Consider the following 18362-nt stretch of genomic DNA (forward strand, 5'->3'; position numbering starts at 1 on the left):
GAGGCAGATTGCTGGCAACAGCCATTTTAGGATAGTTCAGATTTGGTCTTTTTTAGGAGTCCTCTTCACTACTCCTAACATTTCACAGAGTTAGGAGCTAATTTTAGCGCTAAAACGCTTTGTGAAATACTCTTAGAATAAAAATTTAGGAGTCCTAAATTTAGGACTGACACGCCCATTATTTTTAAGACTTTCTCCTAAATCGGCGAGTTATGAGCTACTTTTAGCCTTAAGATGTTTTGTGAATACGGGCCCAGTTGTAAAATATTATATTGAAATTATAGTCTGGAGAAGATAATTAAAATTTAAAGACTGTTTTGAGCTAGGTATTTGAAACCAACATACAAACCACTGCATTTATGTAACTATTATAGTAGTTGTTTATATTTCGAATCGTTTGTTTTTATATTTCAATCAAATTTTTGTTTGTTTTAGTAATTTTGCCATGTGCTTTTGTATTTTTTATTAGTCGTTTTTAATATTCCAATGTAGCTTTAATTTATTATTATTTTTTTTTCTGTTTTAATTCTAGTAATGCTATTAGTTAATAGTATCTAATAATCTTAGTAGGCAGTTGCAACATTTCTTATTTTTTAAATTTAAAAAAATAATTCAATTAAATTTTTTTTTTATGTTTTCAAAACTTCTATTCATCCATTCATATTGCGAAAACAATTCGTTTTATTTAACAGTAACAACACTGATGAGTTACTGCCCCGGTCTTCCCCATGCATGACACAGGAGTCCTGTATACAGTATCAGTCAAACACAAAGGCAAAAGCTCACGTTATGCTCATGTCCACGCTGACCCCCGGGGCTCCTCTCTCACTGTACATGATGGCAGTGGTGGAGATCACATCCACCAGTGTGGCTGTCAGTCCTCCGTGAAGAGTGCCACCTCTGTTAGTGTGCTCCTCCTCCACCTTCAGCTCACACACCACTTTCCCAGGGGCTGCAGACAATACCTCCACCTGAGCACAACATGGTCGGTCGTCTCAGTAGGTTTACTGCAGAGTGAACTGGTCTGGCTGGTTTACATACGTGTGGATCTCCAAGGAGAAGCACTGAATTTAACCAAAGATTTCGCTCGACACGTACCTTACTTAAAACCCGGTCAAATCCAGGACTATCCACCATCGCTCTCATGATCTGTTTTATTGTATTTAGCGACATGGACATCATCGCTGATACTGCAAATACCAAAACACAGTGAAGGACAGGATCACTCTTGAAGAATGTTTGAAAGATGGCCCAAATGTTGTACAAAATAAGAGCATTATTATTATTTTCCTAGGCAAGGTCCCTAGACCACAACGACGAGAACGGCAGATAACTAATGAAAAACTGCACTGTATTCGTCAAATTAGGTCAACTAAATCTAATAAGTCAATCTATGAATACTAACAGAATTAAGACTGACCATTCGGCTATGAGGACTTTTATTATGACATAATGGGTCATTCGTGATTCATTTGAGTCGTGTCTTTTCAATGAATCGAATGAACAAAACATACCTGAACGATTCATTCAAGAACACGACTGAAGCAATTTAAACGCAAGGCAACATAATTCAATTTTGAATTGTTTAATGCTAATGCTAACTATTTTAAGTTATACATTTATTTGTATTTTATTCGCTGTCGCATAGGAGAAACAAACCAACTGAACTGGCACACACTTGTTTAGACATTATTTGACTTCTATAGTATTCGTGCAGAGCACTGGCTGGCCAGGGACCCACTGATCTATATAATACAGAATTTATATAGATCAGTGCAGGGACCTCGTAATTACGTCATGCTAAAAGAATTGCTGAATCGTTTCAGTTTTGAAACGAACTGTTCGAAAGAACCGACTCTTTCAGTGCTACAGTTAAATGCTTCCGAAAAGCCTCTATCTGAGCAATAACAATTCTTCAGATCGGCACTCTCTGGTTGCAGCATTTAATGTAAAAAATTAGGGTAATAATAGTTTGAGTTCGTGATTTATAGAATAGTGTAAATAAATTAGGTCCAGCGACCACAAGCCTACGTTAATATTAATATTGCCTCCGTATTTTCGCGGGTTCCGCCCGGAATGTTTTTGTAGCTGTACGCGTTCATGTCCCGCCGTTATATTGAACTGTGAACATGTCCAACACTGTTATGTCAGGTAATCACACCGATCAACAAATGTCTGCTCTAGAGGAAACGAGGACGAGTCTTTGCGATCAGTTTGCCTCTGTCTCTGGATCGGATAGCGCTGTGGCGCAGTGTTATTTAGCAGAAAATGAATGGGATATGGAGGTAACGTTAACTTATGGCACTACTACTGCACCAAGTTTCCATAAAAAAACAATTGTATTGAGTAAAGCATGTTTAGTTCTCGTCAACCACGGATGTTCTTATAAAAAGCTTTTTTATTTCTGTGCTCCTGCCAGAGAGCATTGAACTCTTTCTTCGAGGCTCATATGGATTCAGTCTTTGATGTTGAAGATGCAGAGGAAACTAAAGATGTGTCTGGGAATAAGAGAAAGGAGGTGAATTCCTCAGACCCTGCTGATACTTCAGGAACAAAGAAGAAATTTAAGGCGGACAAGATGGATTGGTAATATTTTCTCCTCTATTTATTAGAAATTGAAAACGGCATTTGCTCTACATATACTATACCCTATCTATTCTATATATATCCCAAATAATATTTCAAATTGTTTGTTGTGCAGCATTGACCTGACAGCGGAGGAACCCACCTGCTCCAGCAGTGTGAACCCCCAAGAAAGTCAGGCTGAAAGTGTTGTAACCGAATCTAATGCGGAGGACAGCAAGCTCTCCTTCATCAGCTGGAATGTGGATGGTTTGGACACATTAAGTCTTGCAGAGCGTGCCAGGGGCTTGTGTTCGTATCTAGTTCTGTGAGTTATTTAGAGACCCGCGATGTCCTCTATTTCATGTTTTATTTGACAGTAAAGTTGGTTTGTTTTACTCGTAACTCCTCGTTTCATGTTATCCTTTGTTCTTTTGTAGATATACACCAGATGTGGTTTTTCTTCAAGAACTCATTCCATCTTATATTCAGTATCTTAAGAAGCGTGCTGTCAGCTACTTGTTTGTTGAAGGTAAGAGAATGACCTCTGTGCTCAGACAGTGAAGCTATTTATGAGTTATTTACTGATTCATGAAGTTCTCCGTTATTAAAGGAAGCGATGACGGATACTTCACGGGAATAATGTTGAAGAAATCAAGAGTAAAACTTCTGGAAAGTGAGATCGTCAGTTATCCTACAACACAAATGTTGAGAAATCTATTAGTTGCTCAGGTGAGTTTGTGGTTTGTAAGCATTATCCAAAGATTGTATTGGGGTATAATGAGTGGCACAGGTCTATTTCTTAATAGAATCTGAAATTACAATGTACCAATTCTGTATTTATTTGATAAAAATACAGTGAAAACAGTAATGTTGTGAAATGCCATTTCAATTTAAAGTAACTGTTTTCTATTTCTATAAGTTTTAAAATGTAATTTATTCCTGTGATGCAAAGCTGAATTTTCAGCATCATTACTCCAGTCTTCAGAGTCACATGATCCTTCAGAAATCATTCTAATGTGCTGATTTGCTGCTCAAGTGCTGAACATAGAAAATTCAAAAGAGCAGCATTTATTTGAAATAGAAATTGCTTGTAACATTATAAATGTCTTTACTGTCACTTTTAATGTATCCTTGCAGAAAAAAAGTATTAATTTAAATAAAAAATAAAAAACTTTCAGACTGCAAACTTTTAAATGGTAGTGTATGTATAAATTAATATTTACTTTTCTAGGTTATTATGTGTCTCTCATAATTCATTTGCTTCTCATTATTTATACACATACATTTTTTTTGACTCTGTTGTATCTTATTAAGGTGACTTTCTCAGGTCAGAAGCTATACTTGATGACATCACATTTAGAAAGCTGTAAGAACCAATCAGAGGAGAGAATGAAACAACTGCGGCTCGTATTTCAAAAGATGAAGGAAGCACCAGAAGACGCTACTGTAATTTTTGCCGGGGACACCAATCTCAGAGACTCTGAGGTAAAACAAAACAAAACAAAAAGTGTTGAGTTTGACTGGTGGGCCTCTGAATAATAGAAGAAGGTTAGGAAATACTGTGCTAACAAGCACAATAACTCCAAATACGATGGAGGAATGAGAGCGCAGTGAAAGCCACTAGTGCAATGAATGCAGCATTTCTGAAGATTGTTTCTGTCCGTGTAGGTGGTAAAGGTGGGAGGTTTGCCTCCAGGTGTGTGTGATGTTTGGGAACAGCTGGGCAAACAGGAACACTGCCGATACACCTGGGACACCAAAGCAAACAGCAATAAGACTGTGCCTTACATCAGCAGATGTCGCTTCGACCGCATCTTCTTTAGGTCTGCTAAAACCGGCCCAAGAGTCACTCCTGACCACATGGTCTTGGTCGGAATGGAGAAACTGGACTGTGGCCGTTACACCAGCGATCACTGGGGAATTTACTGCACTTTCAAAACATGATTATTAAATGTCTCATAGAAGATGGTTTTAAAGAGTGTTTGTACTAAAATAAAGAATGTGAAGAGTGCCTACAAATCCAGACTACAGATCAGTGTAAGATACAAAGACATACAGATAATAGGATGCATAGCTGGATATAAAATACTGTGCAGAAAGAGATCTTATTGAAGGGTTTGAATAGAATGGTTTACTTATTGTTATTACACAGTTGTTGTTTTTTGTGTTTTTTTGTATTTGTCATACAAAATATTCTATTTCAAACCATGATTTCAGTCAATCTCTGCTCTCTCATAATTTCTTTTTTTAAAATGTGAAAGTGTTGACTGAATTTAAATGATTTTATTTAAATAAATGTGACCTTGATTTATTGTGGTACGGGTTGTGTGTCCTATATTACACCACTAGTGGTCAGTATTTCTCAAACATGGCCCTTTATATAAATAAGCTTTTAAATGTCATTGGAATGGAGGCATGGTGTACTATTACTTTTTGAAACTACACACACATAGTGTGTGTGTACTGTAAAAAATCTGTGAAATTAAAATGCTGTGTAAAATGATGACATCAAAATTGTGCACATAGAACTACTACATATACAGTAATATTCTGAAAATACCCCCCAAAAAATGCTATAGTAAAATACAGAACCAAACACGACGTTTAATTTTCAATTAAGAATATATTAAAATAATTTTTGTTTTGTTTATAAAGCATTTCTTTGCAGAATTTACATATTACTGTGATTTAAACAAAACTATAAACCAAACACAAAAAGCAATAGTTAAAATATATTTACCTTATTTCACTTTTACAGTTTGTCTCTTTATATTTCTTTTTTTATTTATATTATCTTCTTTTATATTATAATCACAAATTATATTGTGTAAAATTATTTATAATTTCCCCCCCAAAATTATGACTGACTAGTTGTGCCAGCATTTCCTTCACACAACAGTTTTGAAATTCAGATTTTTTTTTTTTCAAAAGTTTGTCTGTATGCAGTATGACCACTGATCTATATATAATGTTCTCTATTATAGATCAGTGAATATGACATGATGTGCAACAAAAGGTATCAGTTGCGAATAGAATAATGTTACTGTGCAACATTACCAATCAAGCTGTAATTTTGCGCAAAAAGTGTGAAAATATTATCTAATTGTGCATTTGAATACATAAAATTATAGCTTTGAAATTAGCCTTAGCAAAACAAAGGAGGTGGGAATTTAAAAAAAAAAGTGGACATTGTTAGTAGACAAATTAAACAAACTAGCGAGTCTGTTTATCTTCTGATGCTTAAACTACCACAGCCTGAGCTCACTGGATCTATCTCTGAAATAATGTTCAGATAAATATGCTACTTATTCCAGTTGGTGAGGTCTCTTCTTAACTGTCCTAAATTAGCTGAAAGCATATGAGTGTCAAGGCAGCAGCTGTCTTAAGCAGGGTGGACACGTGACTCCAGACAACCTTGAAAGACACCTCACTGCCAAGGCTGATAAAGCTTTGGCTTGGCCAGATGAGTAAATATTACATCTAAACCAGGTCAGACTGCCACAGATCTGCCCTCGGGGTCTGTATGACTGGCTCACAGAGGTCTGCTCGCGGCGCAAACACACTCTCCTTGCCCCTCTCTCCAGGATAACATCCACTGTTACTAAAAGGGCCAGTCCTGTGATAGGTTTGTTTGAATATCCTTATACTTGTAGCTGACACATGACTGTTAGAGGTTGTTAAAGGCTCTCATTGTCCTCAACAAGACGTGGTAGTAAATCGCAATGATCTTCCCCTCAATAGGCATCACTGTAGCACATTGAATTGTTTTGAAACTTGGCCAGGAGCACATGCTATTTCAGGGAAGGGGGAATAGTGGGACTTTCAGATCAGTCCTCTCCAAATGTTAAAGACAGCGATGTCAATATACCACACCGAACATGCAATCAATGGTAACGTAATGACAAGCACGTGATGTGTTTGTTTGGTCAGCACTTTCCAGGAGGGTTTTCCCTTATCAGGGACACACAAGGTTACGGTCATGGAACAACTCCAGCAGGGATCTTCCAACACAATCTCAAGGCAATTCATAACTATTTTACGCTTTAGTGAATTGGTGGATATTATTTATGTGAATTTATTATTATTTTCTTGTTTTATGTTTAGGAGGGACCTTCATGGGTACTTTTTTTATTTGTAAAAATCGTACGTTTTCTAATATTCACATTATACAAAGTCATGAAATTGGCACCTGGTAAAATATTTATGCTTTCCCATGAGATTGGGGCTGTTTATTATGTTTAGCGGTGGACCTTCCTGCTTACTGTTCTTTTTTGTTTGTTTGTTTAAAAGGATAGTTCACCCAAAAATGAATTAATTACACAAATTAAGATGACCCTGCACAGACACAACTGACACGTTCAAGGCCCAGAAAGATAGTAAGGACATCGTTAAAATAGTCCATGTGACATCAGTGGTTCAACCATAATTTTGTGAAGCAGCGAGAATACTTTTTGTGTGTGAGGAAAACAAAAATAACGACTTTATTTAACCATATTTTTCTCTTCCGTGTCGGTCTTAGATGTGCGACACATGCGTGTGTTGCTGCTGACGCAGAAGCCGGCGTTCTGACGTAGAACAGAAAGCTCTCGGATTTCATACAAATATCTTAATTTGTGTTCCGAAGACGAACAAAGGTCTTACGGGTTTGGAACGACATGATGATGAATTTTCATATTTTTTCACATCATAAAATTGGGTTGGCTATATTTAGGGGGTTGGGTTAGGGGTGGACATTCATGCTTCTTTTTCTTTTTTTTATCGTAAATCTTCGTACAATTCATATTGTACAAATTCATTCAAATTTGCCACATTGTAAAATAGTTATGCTTTCTTATGAGATCGGGTTGGTTATGTTTAGAGGTGGAGTTAGGGAACGACCTACATGCTTTTTGTAAAAAAAAAAAAAAATTGAAAAAAGTTTTCATACAATTTCACATCGTACAAATTTATATGAAATTTTCACTTTATAAAATAGTTTACAAATAGTTTTCTCATGATATTAGGTTGGTTTTGTTTAGTGGGGGTGGGGAATAATTTTGGTTATTTTCTAAAATCATACGTTTTTTTCCGTTATGTTTTTTATTTTTTTTTAATTGTATGTTTTCATTTGATTCACATTGTAAAAATGAATAATTAAATGAATAATAAAAATGAATGCAAAATTTACAAGGTGGCATTTTCGTATATATTTTTATGATGTGAGTCAACCATATTAACGGTTGGGGTAAATGGTGGACCTTCATAGTTGTCATAAAAAACATACGTTTTCCTACAGTTCAACATTGTACAATTTCATATGAAATTACTACCTTGTAAAAAGTTACATACGTACATCCTGTGAGACTGGGTTGGATCTTCCACATTTCACAGTTCAGACTGCATGCTTTAGGTTAGATAATGGTGCAGTTTGTACCATGTCACTGCAACTCCAAGATAACAGATACTGAAACAGGAGGCAACCATGTGAGGAATGAAATCTTAAGTAATTACTTAAGCAGACAATATAGCACTGTCAATCTGTAACTAAACTGAATTATCAGCAAACAAACCATCTTCTGTTAAGAGCCCGTTCTAAGACGTGTCTCCTACACTGAATTAAATGCAGAAACACTGAGATGGTCCTCACTGCAGAACACAAGATCCAGGTGGCATGGTTGGATCCAGATCCAACTCCTTCCACCTTACATATACCTAAACCTACCCATCTCCACCCCCGATCCCTAAACCCACCCATCTCCACCCCTAAACCCACCCATCTCCACCCCTAAACCTACCCATCTCCACCCCCTAGATGTGGATCCAACCCCGCCCCCTGAATCTTGTGTTCTGCAGTGAGGGGCTACTGGAAACACTGGGGTATTTATGTAGACTAGAGAGCACAGCACAAGATGCTCGTGGAATTTTTCAACAATTTTATTTCATAAATAACACTGAACAAGCATGGTACAGCGATAAAGATTTATTTACATTGCAAAATTCTCTGTATTACAAAATACAGTGTATGTAAAATGCACTTGTCAAAGGGGTCAAGAGGTTTCAGTATAGTACCTGATGTGCCCTAATCTGAAATTACATGTGTATGTTTTTTTTTAATGTGCTGTAATCTCAGATTAAGGTTTGCCAAGAACCTCACATGACCCCTTTGCTATTATGCGCACTGTTGCATATCCCACTGTCATTTGAACTGGAAAAAATAAGACAAAAGCACTGATACATATCCTCAAATTGTCATTTATTTTTGTCGTTTGTTAAATTTTGATTCTTTCTGCATTTTACATCCCAACAATCTTCATCTTTTCAGTTATCTCAACCCCATGCCTGCTCGAATTAATGTCTGAACACACCGCAGGCAAGTGTCCCGTTTCAACGTCTTAGGCAGCAAGAGGTACAAGGCAGGTTGACATCGTAACACAAGACCAGGATTGTTGGATCTCTACAATGTAACTCAGATGGTGAGTCAGCACGCTCAGTTTTTATTTATTGCTAAATTCAGAAAACAGAGGGGCTATTCCATTTCCTTGGAGAAAAAAATTAAATAAAAACCATTCGTCCCATTTTTAAGTTAAGGAATGTGTCCATTTGTGCACAGTTACACCTGCACTTTTCAAAATAAATGTAACAACTTGTTAGAAAATCTATTTGCACACTCTCCATGTAAGAAAAAACTAGATGGTGTAGATCACTTAGTAAAATTGCAATATTAATTCAAGCCCTTGTCAGCATTTCACTCAGACCCTACAGTCTAAGTAGCAGCAAAACTATAACTGGAGATGTAAATACAGAGTAAGATGAGATGGTTTTTCGGAATGAGCAGCGCGCCAGTTTTCCACTGATTGTCAGATTATGGTGACGCTCTAGTGTTGATGCTGTAAACCAAACGGCGAGTCTCAAATGACACGGAGAATGAAGTCACTACCGACTGAGTGTACAGTTTCTGGGAAACCCATCATTTAGAGCATGTGTTTCTTATAAAAAAAGAAAAATGTGGATAAAAAGCTCACAATGACAAAAACGAAATCAAAGTCACCTCCACAATGATTTACAGCATGAACGGCTGGATTTACAGCATAATTTCATGTCAACCAGCACAACAGTGTCGTAGTGTATGGGTGAATGTAACGAGAGGACAAAACAAACAAACTAAGCACCAGGATTGCGTGAAATCCCTTGCATGGAGGGATTTCATGTTCCCGGTGTGGAAGCTGTGAGTTAACTGCGGCTCTGAGCTCGTTATCAGAAGCCTGTGCTAAATTATATAGCCAGGACCCAAATACGTCAGTCAGTGCTCAGGAGTCTTTTGTTTCTAATTAGGTGAATCTCTAAGGAGGGAACGACAGACATTACCATGACTGGAGTCGTGTAATAACATTGTAGTTGTAGTTTGTCATTTTGTCAGTTATTTGTAGCTGTTCTTGTCGCGCTCAAGTGTGCCGTGGAGGCTTTGAGCTGAATTTTCACTGGTGTGCATTTTTGAGAAAAACTGCCAAAAGATGCATTGTAGGCAATTGTGAGCCATTTCAGCACAGTGCCAACAACCCATTAGACTGATGTGAAATAATGTTGAACTTCAGCATTCATTACATAATAATAATAATAATAAAGTACTAACAAATGACAATGCTTCCCTTTTTATATATATATTTTCCCCTAACTTAGGGAAAATATTTATATAAATACATATCTTTAAATAATGATACAAATATATTAGATATTCAATATATAGAATATATTCATCATAATTACTTTCCCCGCTTTTCTGCATTTCGTCTTTATCTACATATTCAGTTTGTTAAATTCCATATGTGCAAACGTTTTGAATTATGATTCTAACAATGAAAAAATTAACAAAAGTGTTGTCAAAAATGCTCACAGCCCTATAATAAAGCATTTGGTTAAATAATACAAGAAAGAAGGCAAAGAATTTCAGTCCTCTCAATATGAGAATGAGAAATCGAACACGTACGATCATACCGCTGAGCTAATCACGCTGTACTAAAGGTTCTTGGCAGGACATCCTTAAATAACCAGCTAAGAAAATGTTCTTCCCTCCCATCTGTTCCTTACAAAACTGCAGAGTAGCAAAAGTGTTCCCAGTTTGGCAAAAGCCAGATTTTTTACGTAGGTGGTACTAACTTATAATAGTTTTTCTTACTCTAGACATAATACGAAAAGAAACAATCCATCAAGCAATACCTTTAGATGAAAAAAAAAAAGTATCAAAAATTAAACAATTCTTCATATTATATATATAAACAAAAAAAAAGGAAACATCTTAAGCACATTAACCTGATATATTAGTTGTGCCCTCTTTAGTAACTAACTACAATTCTATAACATTTGCTTTAATTAATTTACCCATTTCATGCTTTAGACCTCCTATAAAGTTATATAATTTGATATTAGTATCATAAAAAAAGAACTTTAAAAAGAAAATGCACCGCAAAAACAAATAGATCTCAAGTCAATCTCATAAACTTCTGATATAATACTGGCCCTGGGTCCCAGTCTTTGGGCAATGTTTGGGCTCTTCGGCTCTTTGACAGTCCAGTGCTGCTCCACATCAGACCTCCATCATAACCAGAACAGCTGGCTGGGACTGTAGCAGCTCCCAAGACTCCCTGACACAGCCGAGACAGATCTCCATCCGTCCAACTGGATAAATGTGGCGTTCAGACCACGTTGATCCCCACTCCCGCCGCAGCCCGTTTGCTGCAGTAGGTCGAGCCGCCCTGGTTGGCCGCTTCGCCGTTCATGTACGACGTCTTCAGCTCCAACTGGCAGGCTGCAATGGCGGCGTTCAGTTCCACTTGTGCTCGATGTACAACGTAAAACATCAGGCCTATGCTGATGAAGATCTGATGAGAGGAACAGAGAGAGCGAGTCACTGGGCGGATCTGCAGACTGAGCTGGGCGACGGTTGATACAAACATCCACATGATGGGACTTATTCAGTGTGGTTGTAAATTTAAGCAATAATTCCTTGGCTGATATCTTGAAACATCCTGTTTCAGTCAAGAATTCATTACTGGCATCTAACTTTACTACACACAAGGGCAAATGCAAAATAAGAACACATTTTTGGTCAAAGCTCTGCCAATGACCATCTATAATTATGGTTTACTACAGGTTCCACAAGAATCTAGACTAGGCATAAATATTTCATTTCCTCATACGGTTACAAATCCATTGCAGAATCTGCAAAACACCATTTAAATAAATTTAAAAAATAAAAAACATTTTTTCAATGATGTTATTAAATACTTTATTCATCTAATTTTTAGTGCAGAAGACATATATAACACAATTCTACAAGACAAAATTAATGAAATTACACAAATGATCTGGTTTAAGTTTAACATTGGGTTATACTCTTTAGCATTAATCACCGTTTATAACCTTTTGTGATTATCGTCTATTAGTCTCTCAATTGTCCAAGTGGCAAAGCTAAATCTAAACGCCACTGAAAGTTCCAGTGAATTCTGAGAATTCCAATATGCAAAGCATACTGGGAAACCAAAGAACTTTACAAAACAATGAACAGCTTCAGGGCAACATTATATTATGCACCACTAATTGTGTGTAAAAAAACAAAACAGGTAATAGAGTAATCAACAGGAAGAGAGTCAGCGTTGCATTCTGTGTTGTATTAAGCTCTATAAATAAACGTGACAAACTAAACGTGACTCAAAAAAAAAAAAAAATCCTAGTGATGCTCCTCATTTGCAAGCTGCTTTGGATAAAAGCGCCTGCTAAAATGCAAAGTCTTGGATCCAAATGTGAATGTAAACTTCTTTTGATAAACTTCTTTTAATTAATATAACTTCTTGAAGATTCTGCAAGGAGTATGTTAAACTGTACATACAGGGTTCCTGCCGATTTTCTTTCCAAATCTTTTCCGGTTTCATTTTTGTTTTTGGAGGCTTACCTGTAGACTGAACACGAAGTATCCACTGACGCTCTGTTCTGCGATCACGTCTTCCATTGTGCGCAGGGTGGTGCCCAGATATGAGTTAAGGAGTTGTGTTGGGAGAAGTCCCACTGAGGAAGCCACTAAATAATTTGGCAAGGACACGTCTGTGATCTGTCAACGAGAGCAACAACTAGAGTTGGTCAAGATTAATCACAGAGTGTTTTCACCGCCTGCAAGAATGTGTCATCAGCCTCGTTTAGCCCCATCACTGTTCTTCACATGCTAACTGGACTTTTCTAGCCTCTCTAATGCAATAGAATTGAAAACATTTCCATATCAATCATTTTGGTTTTCTATATTATCATATGTTGACATGCCAGCAATTTAAAAATCTTTTTTAAACACTTAATTCATCTCACATATTCATTTCAATTTCCTCTATGTAAATACAGCACAATGCCCAGATTTGTTCTGCAACACATGTAGGATGTTTTACTGGTTGTATTGCATTGCTATAATGCTTTGAAAATTAAATCTTTAAATCTAAGCAAACACACCCTACATAAACGTATTAAAGCATTGTATAATTCAATTGTATCACCTTTGGGTGCGAGTTGTAAAACATGGTGCAAATCTCTGTCTTCAAGTGCTGAACCATGATGTAAAACCCTTCTATTTTAGCTCATTAGGCTGGAGAAGATGCAGGAATTGTTTGATTTGGGTTGCATCGACCTATTAATATTCATGAACGAGATAAAACGATGCATTCTTGTTCTAAGAAGCGACTTCATTGTAAATTGCTGTGAAGCAATATTTTAAGTATGCACTATGCAGACGCATGCATTGTGTTGGGTTACCTACATAACACATCACATTCTGCTTCAGCAGAAAACGCAGGGCACATTGAAATACGGCCCTTTCTATAGGACGTGCTTACTGAGGATGCGAAACATAATTCCAGTGTGACCCGTTTAGTGCCGACATATATCACACCCTTGGGCTGTGATCCCTCTGTTATGTAAAAAAAGAAAGGCGAAATAAAACCAATTAGGGTTAACACAATTAGAGTCAATTAGACGCACTTTGTTCACTCACTTTCCAAATGTAGACTGATACAAACTGAATAACATCCTCATTGATATTAGGATTATAGTAGAGGATGGCAGGCTAATGGAGCGAGAGAACTGACTCACGTATCGGGTTCAATCCCAAGTTACTGAGATGACCCAAGTGCTCGATCACTACAGCGTCCTTCAGAATGAACACAGACTTACGTTGCTTTAAGGGCAATGACACTGAGCTAGTGTAATGTAGGTTACTTTTGACTGAAGAGTGATGGCTAAACAGGGCTGCACAAGTCTTTTTTTCTATTTTATATAGGGCAACTGCAAGTCATAGGCATCTAAACAGAATTTTAGCATCATTGAGATATCATTTTTTATTAACATTTGAATAAATTTTTATTTTTATATCTTCCGAATCCGATTTAAAAATGAGAAATGTTGCTTTGGTAAAAAAAGTCTAAATCTTTTTTCTTTTTTAATAAATATTTTTTTTTACTTCAGTTAATATTTATTTTATTTCAAGTAACGATGTTTTTACTATTTTAGTTAATGATAACTGTTTTAACACAGTGTTTCTGATTTTATTGTGATTTTATACATCTGTAAATCAAGACTGCAAATAAATGGCCATTTTTCTTTACTGGTCCTCTTAACTGCATGAAAAGAAAACTACTATTCAAACGTGTAATTAATTATACACAGAAAGTGAGCACCATGCCAATACTAGAACACTCCCATCCTGTCCGTTGTTAGTTTACACAATTTCACACAACAGTCTGAGTCCAGACTGCTCACACACAGAGTTTGGACTCCGTAGCTACGCAACAGAATCAATATTTTATTACAGAATGTTTACAGCTTGTTGATTATAATTGGGAGTATTCTAGTTTTGATTACAGTGCATATTGGGTGTTGTACAAAATACAAATCGCAAATGCAAATTTACTAAACTAGCACTTTGGTTTAAAGCTTTGTGTGTGCCAGGTGATGTGTTTTCAGCATCCAATATTTAACAGCTGCCTTTATTAAGAAGTCTAATATACAAATGTTAAATGTTCTGATTCATCTCTGCATTCATGCACATAATGTTACAAATGTTTAACCGCTGCAAAAAATATTGTAATTGACAATATTTACAGTTATTTAATTGCAGCAGCGTAACTGTAATTTTGAATATTTTCAATTAACTGTGCAGTTAAACAGCTGCTTAACATTAAAGCTGTTTGTTAACCTAAAAAAAGACAAATTCCTGATGTAAGCAGGTGTTCAATGTTCATTTCCAGCACTCCTGAAACCCAGATATGATCAGTCACTGTCAGACAAAATAACATGATCTGTCAAGTGGAAGTGGTGTTAAACATTCAACTTGTATTAAAAAACATCTGCTCATAATCCTCGCCATCATAAAAAAACTTCAAAGGAGAAATACATTAACATATGAATCATCCAGTGAATAAATTATGCAAACAGGGCAAACAATAGTCAAATATGTTCTAAAATCGCAGGTTGCAAGTCCACAAGTTCATATCAAAAACCAAACCAGCCTTATCCCCTCAGAAAGTCTCTCAAATCTAATTCAAAATAAGCAGATGTAATCTTTCTTTGTTTTAAGAAACAACTTCTGAACGAAGAGAATAAAACACAGCTCGCTGAATAGTGACTACACTAAATCATTTACATAAAATTAAAATCACATTAAAATCACATTTAGGAGCCCAGAAAACTGTGTAACTTTTTTGGTAAATTATTGAAATGTTGCTATATATTTACATGTGTCACCATGTATTTATCAAAAAGGTTAAAGAAACTGGGTTAGACGTAATTCTGAGTAAGGCTAAAAATGCTGTTAGACACTGCAGTAGGTATGCATCACTTTTCTTTACAGTTCTCTGTCATTGTTAAAGGTTGCAGTTTCTTTCTCATGTGTGTCAGCTAATTAAAAATGTATTATGTTGGTTGTGCAATGTGTCTGAGGGGAATTTTACAATGTACAGAGAGACCTGTCTTTATACCCTTGGTCCTGCGTGAAGAGCAGTTATGTTTGATTTAAATCTGGTTCGGAGCTGGAGGTTTTAATTGTTTAATAGCCACCTGGACGTCCCTTAAAGTTTAACAGCCACTTCAATGCTATTAATCAGATACCTATAAATAAATAGGGAGAATCATATGTTTGGCTGCAGCGAAAAAAAGTTTGTGAAAGCCTAAATGTCAACGTTTTTTGCTTCAGTGTTGCTCAATGCGGGGTTTCTCTCACTAGTGAGTAGTATGTGTAAATCATGGAATGGATTTCGAGCAGAATGATTGCAGAACACTTTGAGCGGGATGGGAAATCTTTATCACAAACCACTCATATGTTGATTCAGATCGGCTTTTTAATAAAAATGAATTGATTTCTTCATTTGGAGCGATTTTCAAATATATGAAGTAACTGGCCTTTTTTTTCTTTGTCTGAAAGGAAAATTTCACAATATAAATTATCTGTTATTTATTATCTGTTATTACTTATCTATTGATTCTGTTCTAGTGAACTGCTGTATAAAAGCAATGTCACACTTGCAATTGATGTTGGGTTATAGGGTTAACTAAAACCACTTAACCACTTTGTTACTTAAAATAAGATGAACGTAAGCTGAAATAAAACATATTAAAAATCTTAAACTTATATTATTTTAGCTAGTTGCCAGAACAACATTTCTCACTTAAAGTACAATAAAAAACCAAAACTGAAGTAAAGTAAAATAATAAATAAAAACGAATACAAATCACAAATAATACAAACAAATGACTAAAACTGTCAAATTATAGTGAAAACGGTAAATATAAATAAATATAATTCGAAACAATTAATAAAAACTATGGCACTCTAACAATGACACCAAAATAACACTGGTGCGAAATTGGTTAAACGAAAACATCTGATGTGGGTTAATTCCTTGTTAAAAACAACAATTATGTAAATAGCATAAATGGCCAAAAGTGACTTACCGAGAAGACCGCGTTCTGGAGGCCGAAAGGAATCGGCGTGAGTCTCGCTAAGGCCACAATTTTGAGTCCACTTCCACCCTCCACCACCCGAATAACAGCACTCAGCTGTTCACTGCTGCCGATCTTACCCAGAACCCAGTTCGTCAGCAGTCGCTTACACACCACATGAGCGATGAAAGTCCCGCTCAAAACCCCAACCATTACCAGCCCCATGCCCAACACAAACCCATACAAATACCCCGCGGCCACGTTCAGCACGATGTAGCCCCAGCCGCAGGGGAACGACACCGTGATCAAGCCCACTATGAACAGCATGGCTCCCACAAAACTGTCCAAACTCTCCACCCACAGCAACACGTCCTTCAGGTACTGGCGCACCAGAGCCACCGAGGAGAAGCACACGGCGGTCAGGACGCACGCCAGCAGGGCGCTTTTAAAGCAACAGGTGGTGATGCAGCACGGATGCCTGAACTCGGGAGTGAAGGACGCGCCGGGCTCGGTGTGACACGCGGGGTCCGCCTCCGATTTCCCGCCGTTCCCTCTCTCGTCAAAGACGTTACAGATCAAGATGTCGATCTTGTCGCAGTCCAGGGGGTCCGGGGTGCGCTGCAGCCAGCGGCTCAGCTGGAGGTGTCCTTTCCCCGCGGCGTGCTTTAGGGCTTTCAGCACACCCTGCACTGGCCCCGAGCTCCACATATTCATCCCGACTTCATATGACTTCACTGGATTAATCGATTGGACCAGTCCAAAATGTTGACCCTTGAATGTAGGCTACACGTTGCCCAACCCGGGCTCCTCTGGCGATGCGATCAGCAACGATTTCCCTGGAAAGCGAAGACTAGCAGTCCGGTGATTTATAATCTAGTGATTTATCTCGGAAAGACTGATGTGGAGTCGTGCCACTTCAAGAACTTGAGATGCAAGCGCGTCAGCTGTCGTTCGCTTATGAACGCCATACTCTCGATCCCAACATCAGAGGAATAAACCCCCTCTCAGACCGCTCCTGTCTGACGGATAAATCACACACACGCTCAACTTTCCCGAGTCCAGGCACAGCTCGCTCCAGAGTCCCGCCGCTCAAAGTGTCACATCTCTTCGCTCAGCTGAGCGCGGTTATAAGAGCTGTGAAAGACGGTCGCTGCGTTTGCCGGACTGCTTGTTTACTTGCCCTCCGCGAGCTCTTGTACACATCGGTAAGGGATGTTTACGACGAGCGTTATTCATACCACTGTTTGTTTCCCAGCATTCCGTGCGACGGCGTCGCTTGATGTCATGAGCGCACGTCACTGTGAGTATCGCGATAACACACAACTGCTCTCTGATTCACCTGAAAAGGCTGTTCACTGTAACATTTTAGTGTAAAGTACATTCACTAGTGGAAATATTTCACTCATGGTCGGTTGATAGTGTTGGATAATCCAGTATACATAAATATAAGTTTACTAGAAACACTGCTTTTTTGGTGTTATTGAGTAAAACACACACATTGGGCACTAGGCTATCCTATATCTATATCTATCTATCTATCTATCTATCTATATATATATATATATATATTTATACATACACACATACACACACACACACATAATTATTTATATGAATAATAATAATCATTTTTTTATTTAATAATTGGGGGGCTCCAGCCTAGAAACCCATTTCTGCCTCATAACACAAAAATAAAAAAAATTACAATACATACATACATACATAAATGCATTCATGCTTTTTGGTATACTTTGGGTCTCTTTTCAACTTTATTTAGATTTAGTGAAAACAATATTTTTTGGTGTTATTGAGTGACAACATAGATTGGTTAGTATTAGACAGTCTTTGAA

The 18362-nt window shown here is 37.2% G+C and overlaps 3 protein-coding genes across 4 annotated transcripts in view; 1 reads left to right on the forward strand and 2 right to left on the reverse strand.

Moving 5' to 3' along the window:
- The window catches only part of acot13 (acyl-CoA thioesterase 13), a 4260-nt gene extending 2846 nt beyond the window's left edge, over positions 1 to 1414 (reverse strand). For both annotated transcript variants that reach the window (XR_001638020.1, XM_016533233.1), the window contains exons 1-2: positions 1099 to 1414; positions 787 to 971 (exon numbers count right to left, since the gene is read on the reverse strand). Coding sequence is in view for 1 of the 2 variants with exons in the window: in XM_016533233.1 (XP_016388719.1) it covers positions 787 to 971; positions 1099 to 1182 (269 nt within the window). In the remaining variant the exon portion in view is untranslated. The remainder of the gene's footprint in view (positions 1 to 786; positions 972 to 1098) is intronic.
- A 387-nt stretch (positions 1415 to 1801) lies between these two features.
- On the forward strand, positions 1802 to 5122 carry LOC107724341 (tyrosyl-DNA phosphodiesterase 2). Its single transcript, XM_016533231.1, has 7 exons — positions 1802 to 2285; positions 2420 to 2586; positions 2702 to 2890; positions 3003 to 3094; positions 3176 to 3294; positions 3880 to 4050; positions 4234 to 5122. The coding sequence occupies exons 1-7, from the start codon at positions 2130 to 2132 to the stop codon at positions 4507 to 4509; spliced, it is 1170 nt and encodes a 389-aa protein (XP_016388717.1). The 5' UTR covers positions 1802 to 2129; the 3' UTR covers positions 4510 to 5122.
- A 5747-nt stretch (positions 5123 to 10869) lies between these two features.
- On the reverse strand, positions 10870 to 17798 carry tmem64 (transmembrane protein 64). The gene is made up of 3 exons (XM_016533276.1): positions 16525 to 17798; positions 12491 to 12646; positions 10870 to 11420 (listed from the first exon to the last, which is right to left on the reverse strand). The coding sequence occupies exons 1-3, from the start codon at positions 17224 to 17226 to the stop codon at positions 11235 to 11237; spliced, it is 1044 nt and encodes a 347-aa protein (XP_016388762.1). The 5' UTR covers positions 17227 to 17798; the 3' UTR covers positions 10870 to 11234.
- Between the last annotated feature and the right edge of the window lie 564 nt (positions 17799 to 18362).

The sequence above is a fragment of the Sinocyclocheilus rhinocerous genome, unplaced genomic scaffold, assembly GCF_001515625.1.
Source record: "Sinocyclocheilus rhinocerous isolate Xijiao unplaced genomic scaffold, SAMN03320098_v1.1 scaffold574, whole genome shotgun sequence".
Lineage (NCBI taxonomy): Eukaryota > Metazoa > Chordata > Actinopteri > Cypriniformes > Cyprinidae > Sinocyclocheilus > Sinocyclocheilus rhinocerous.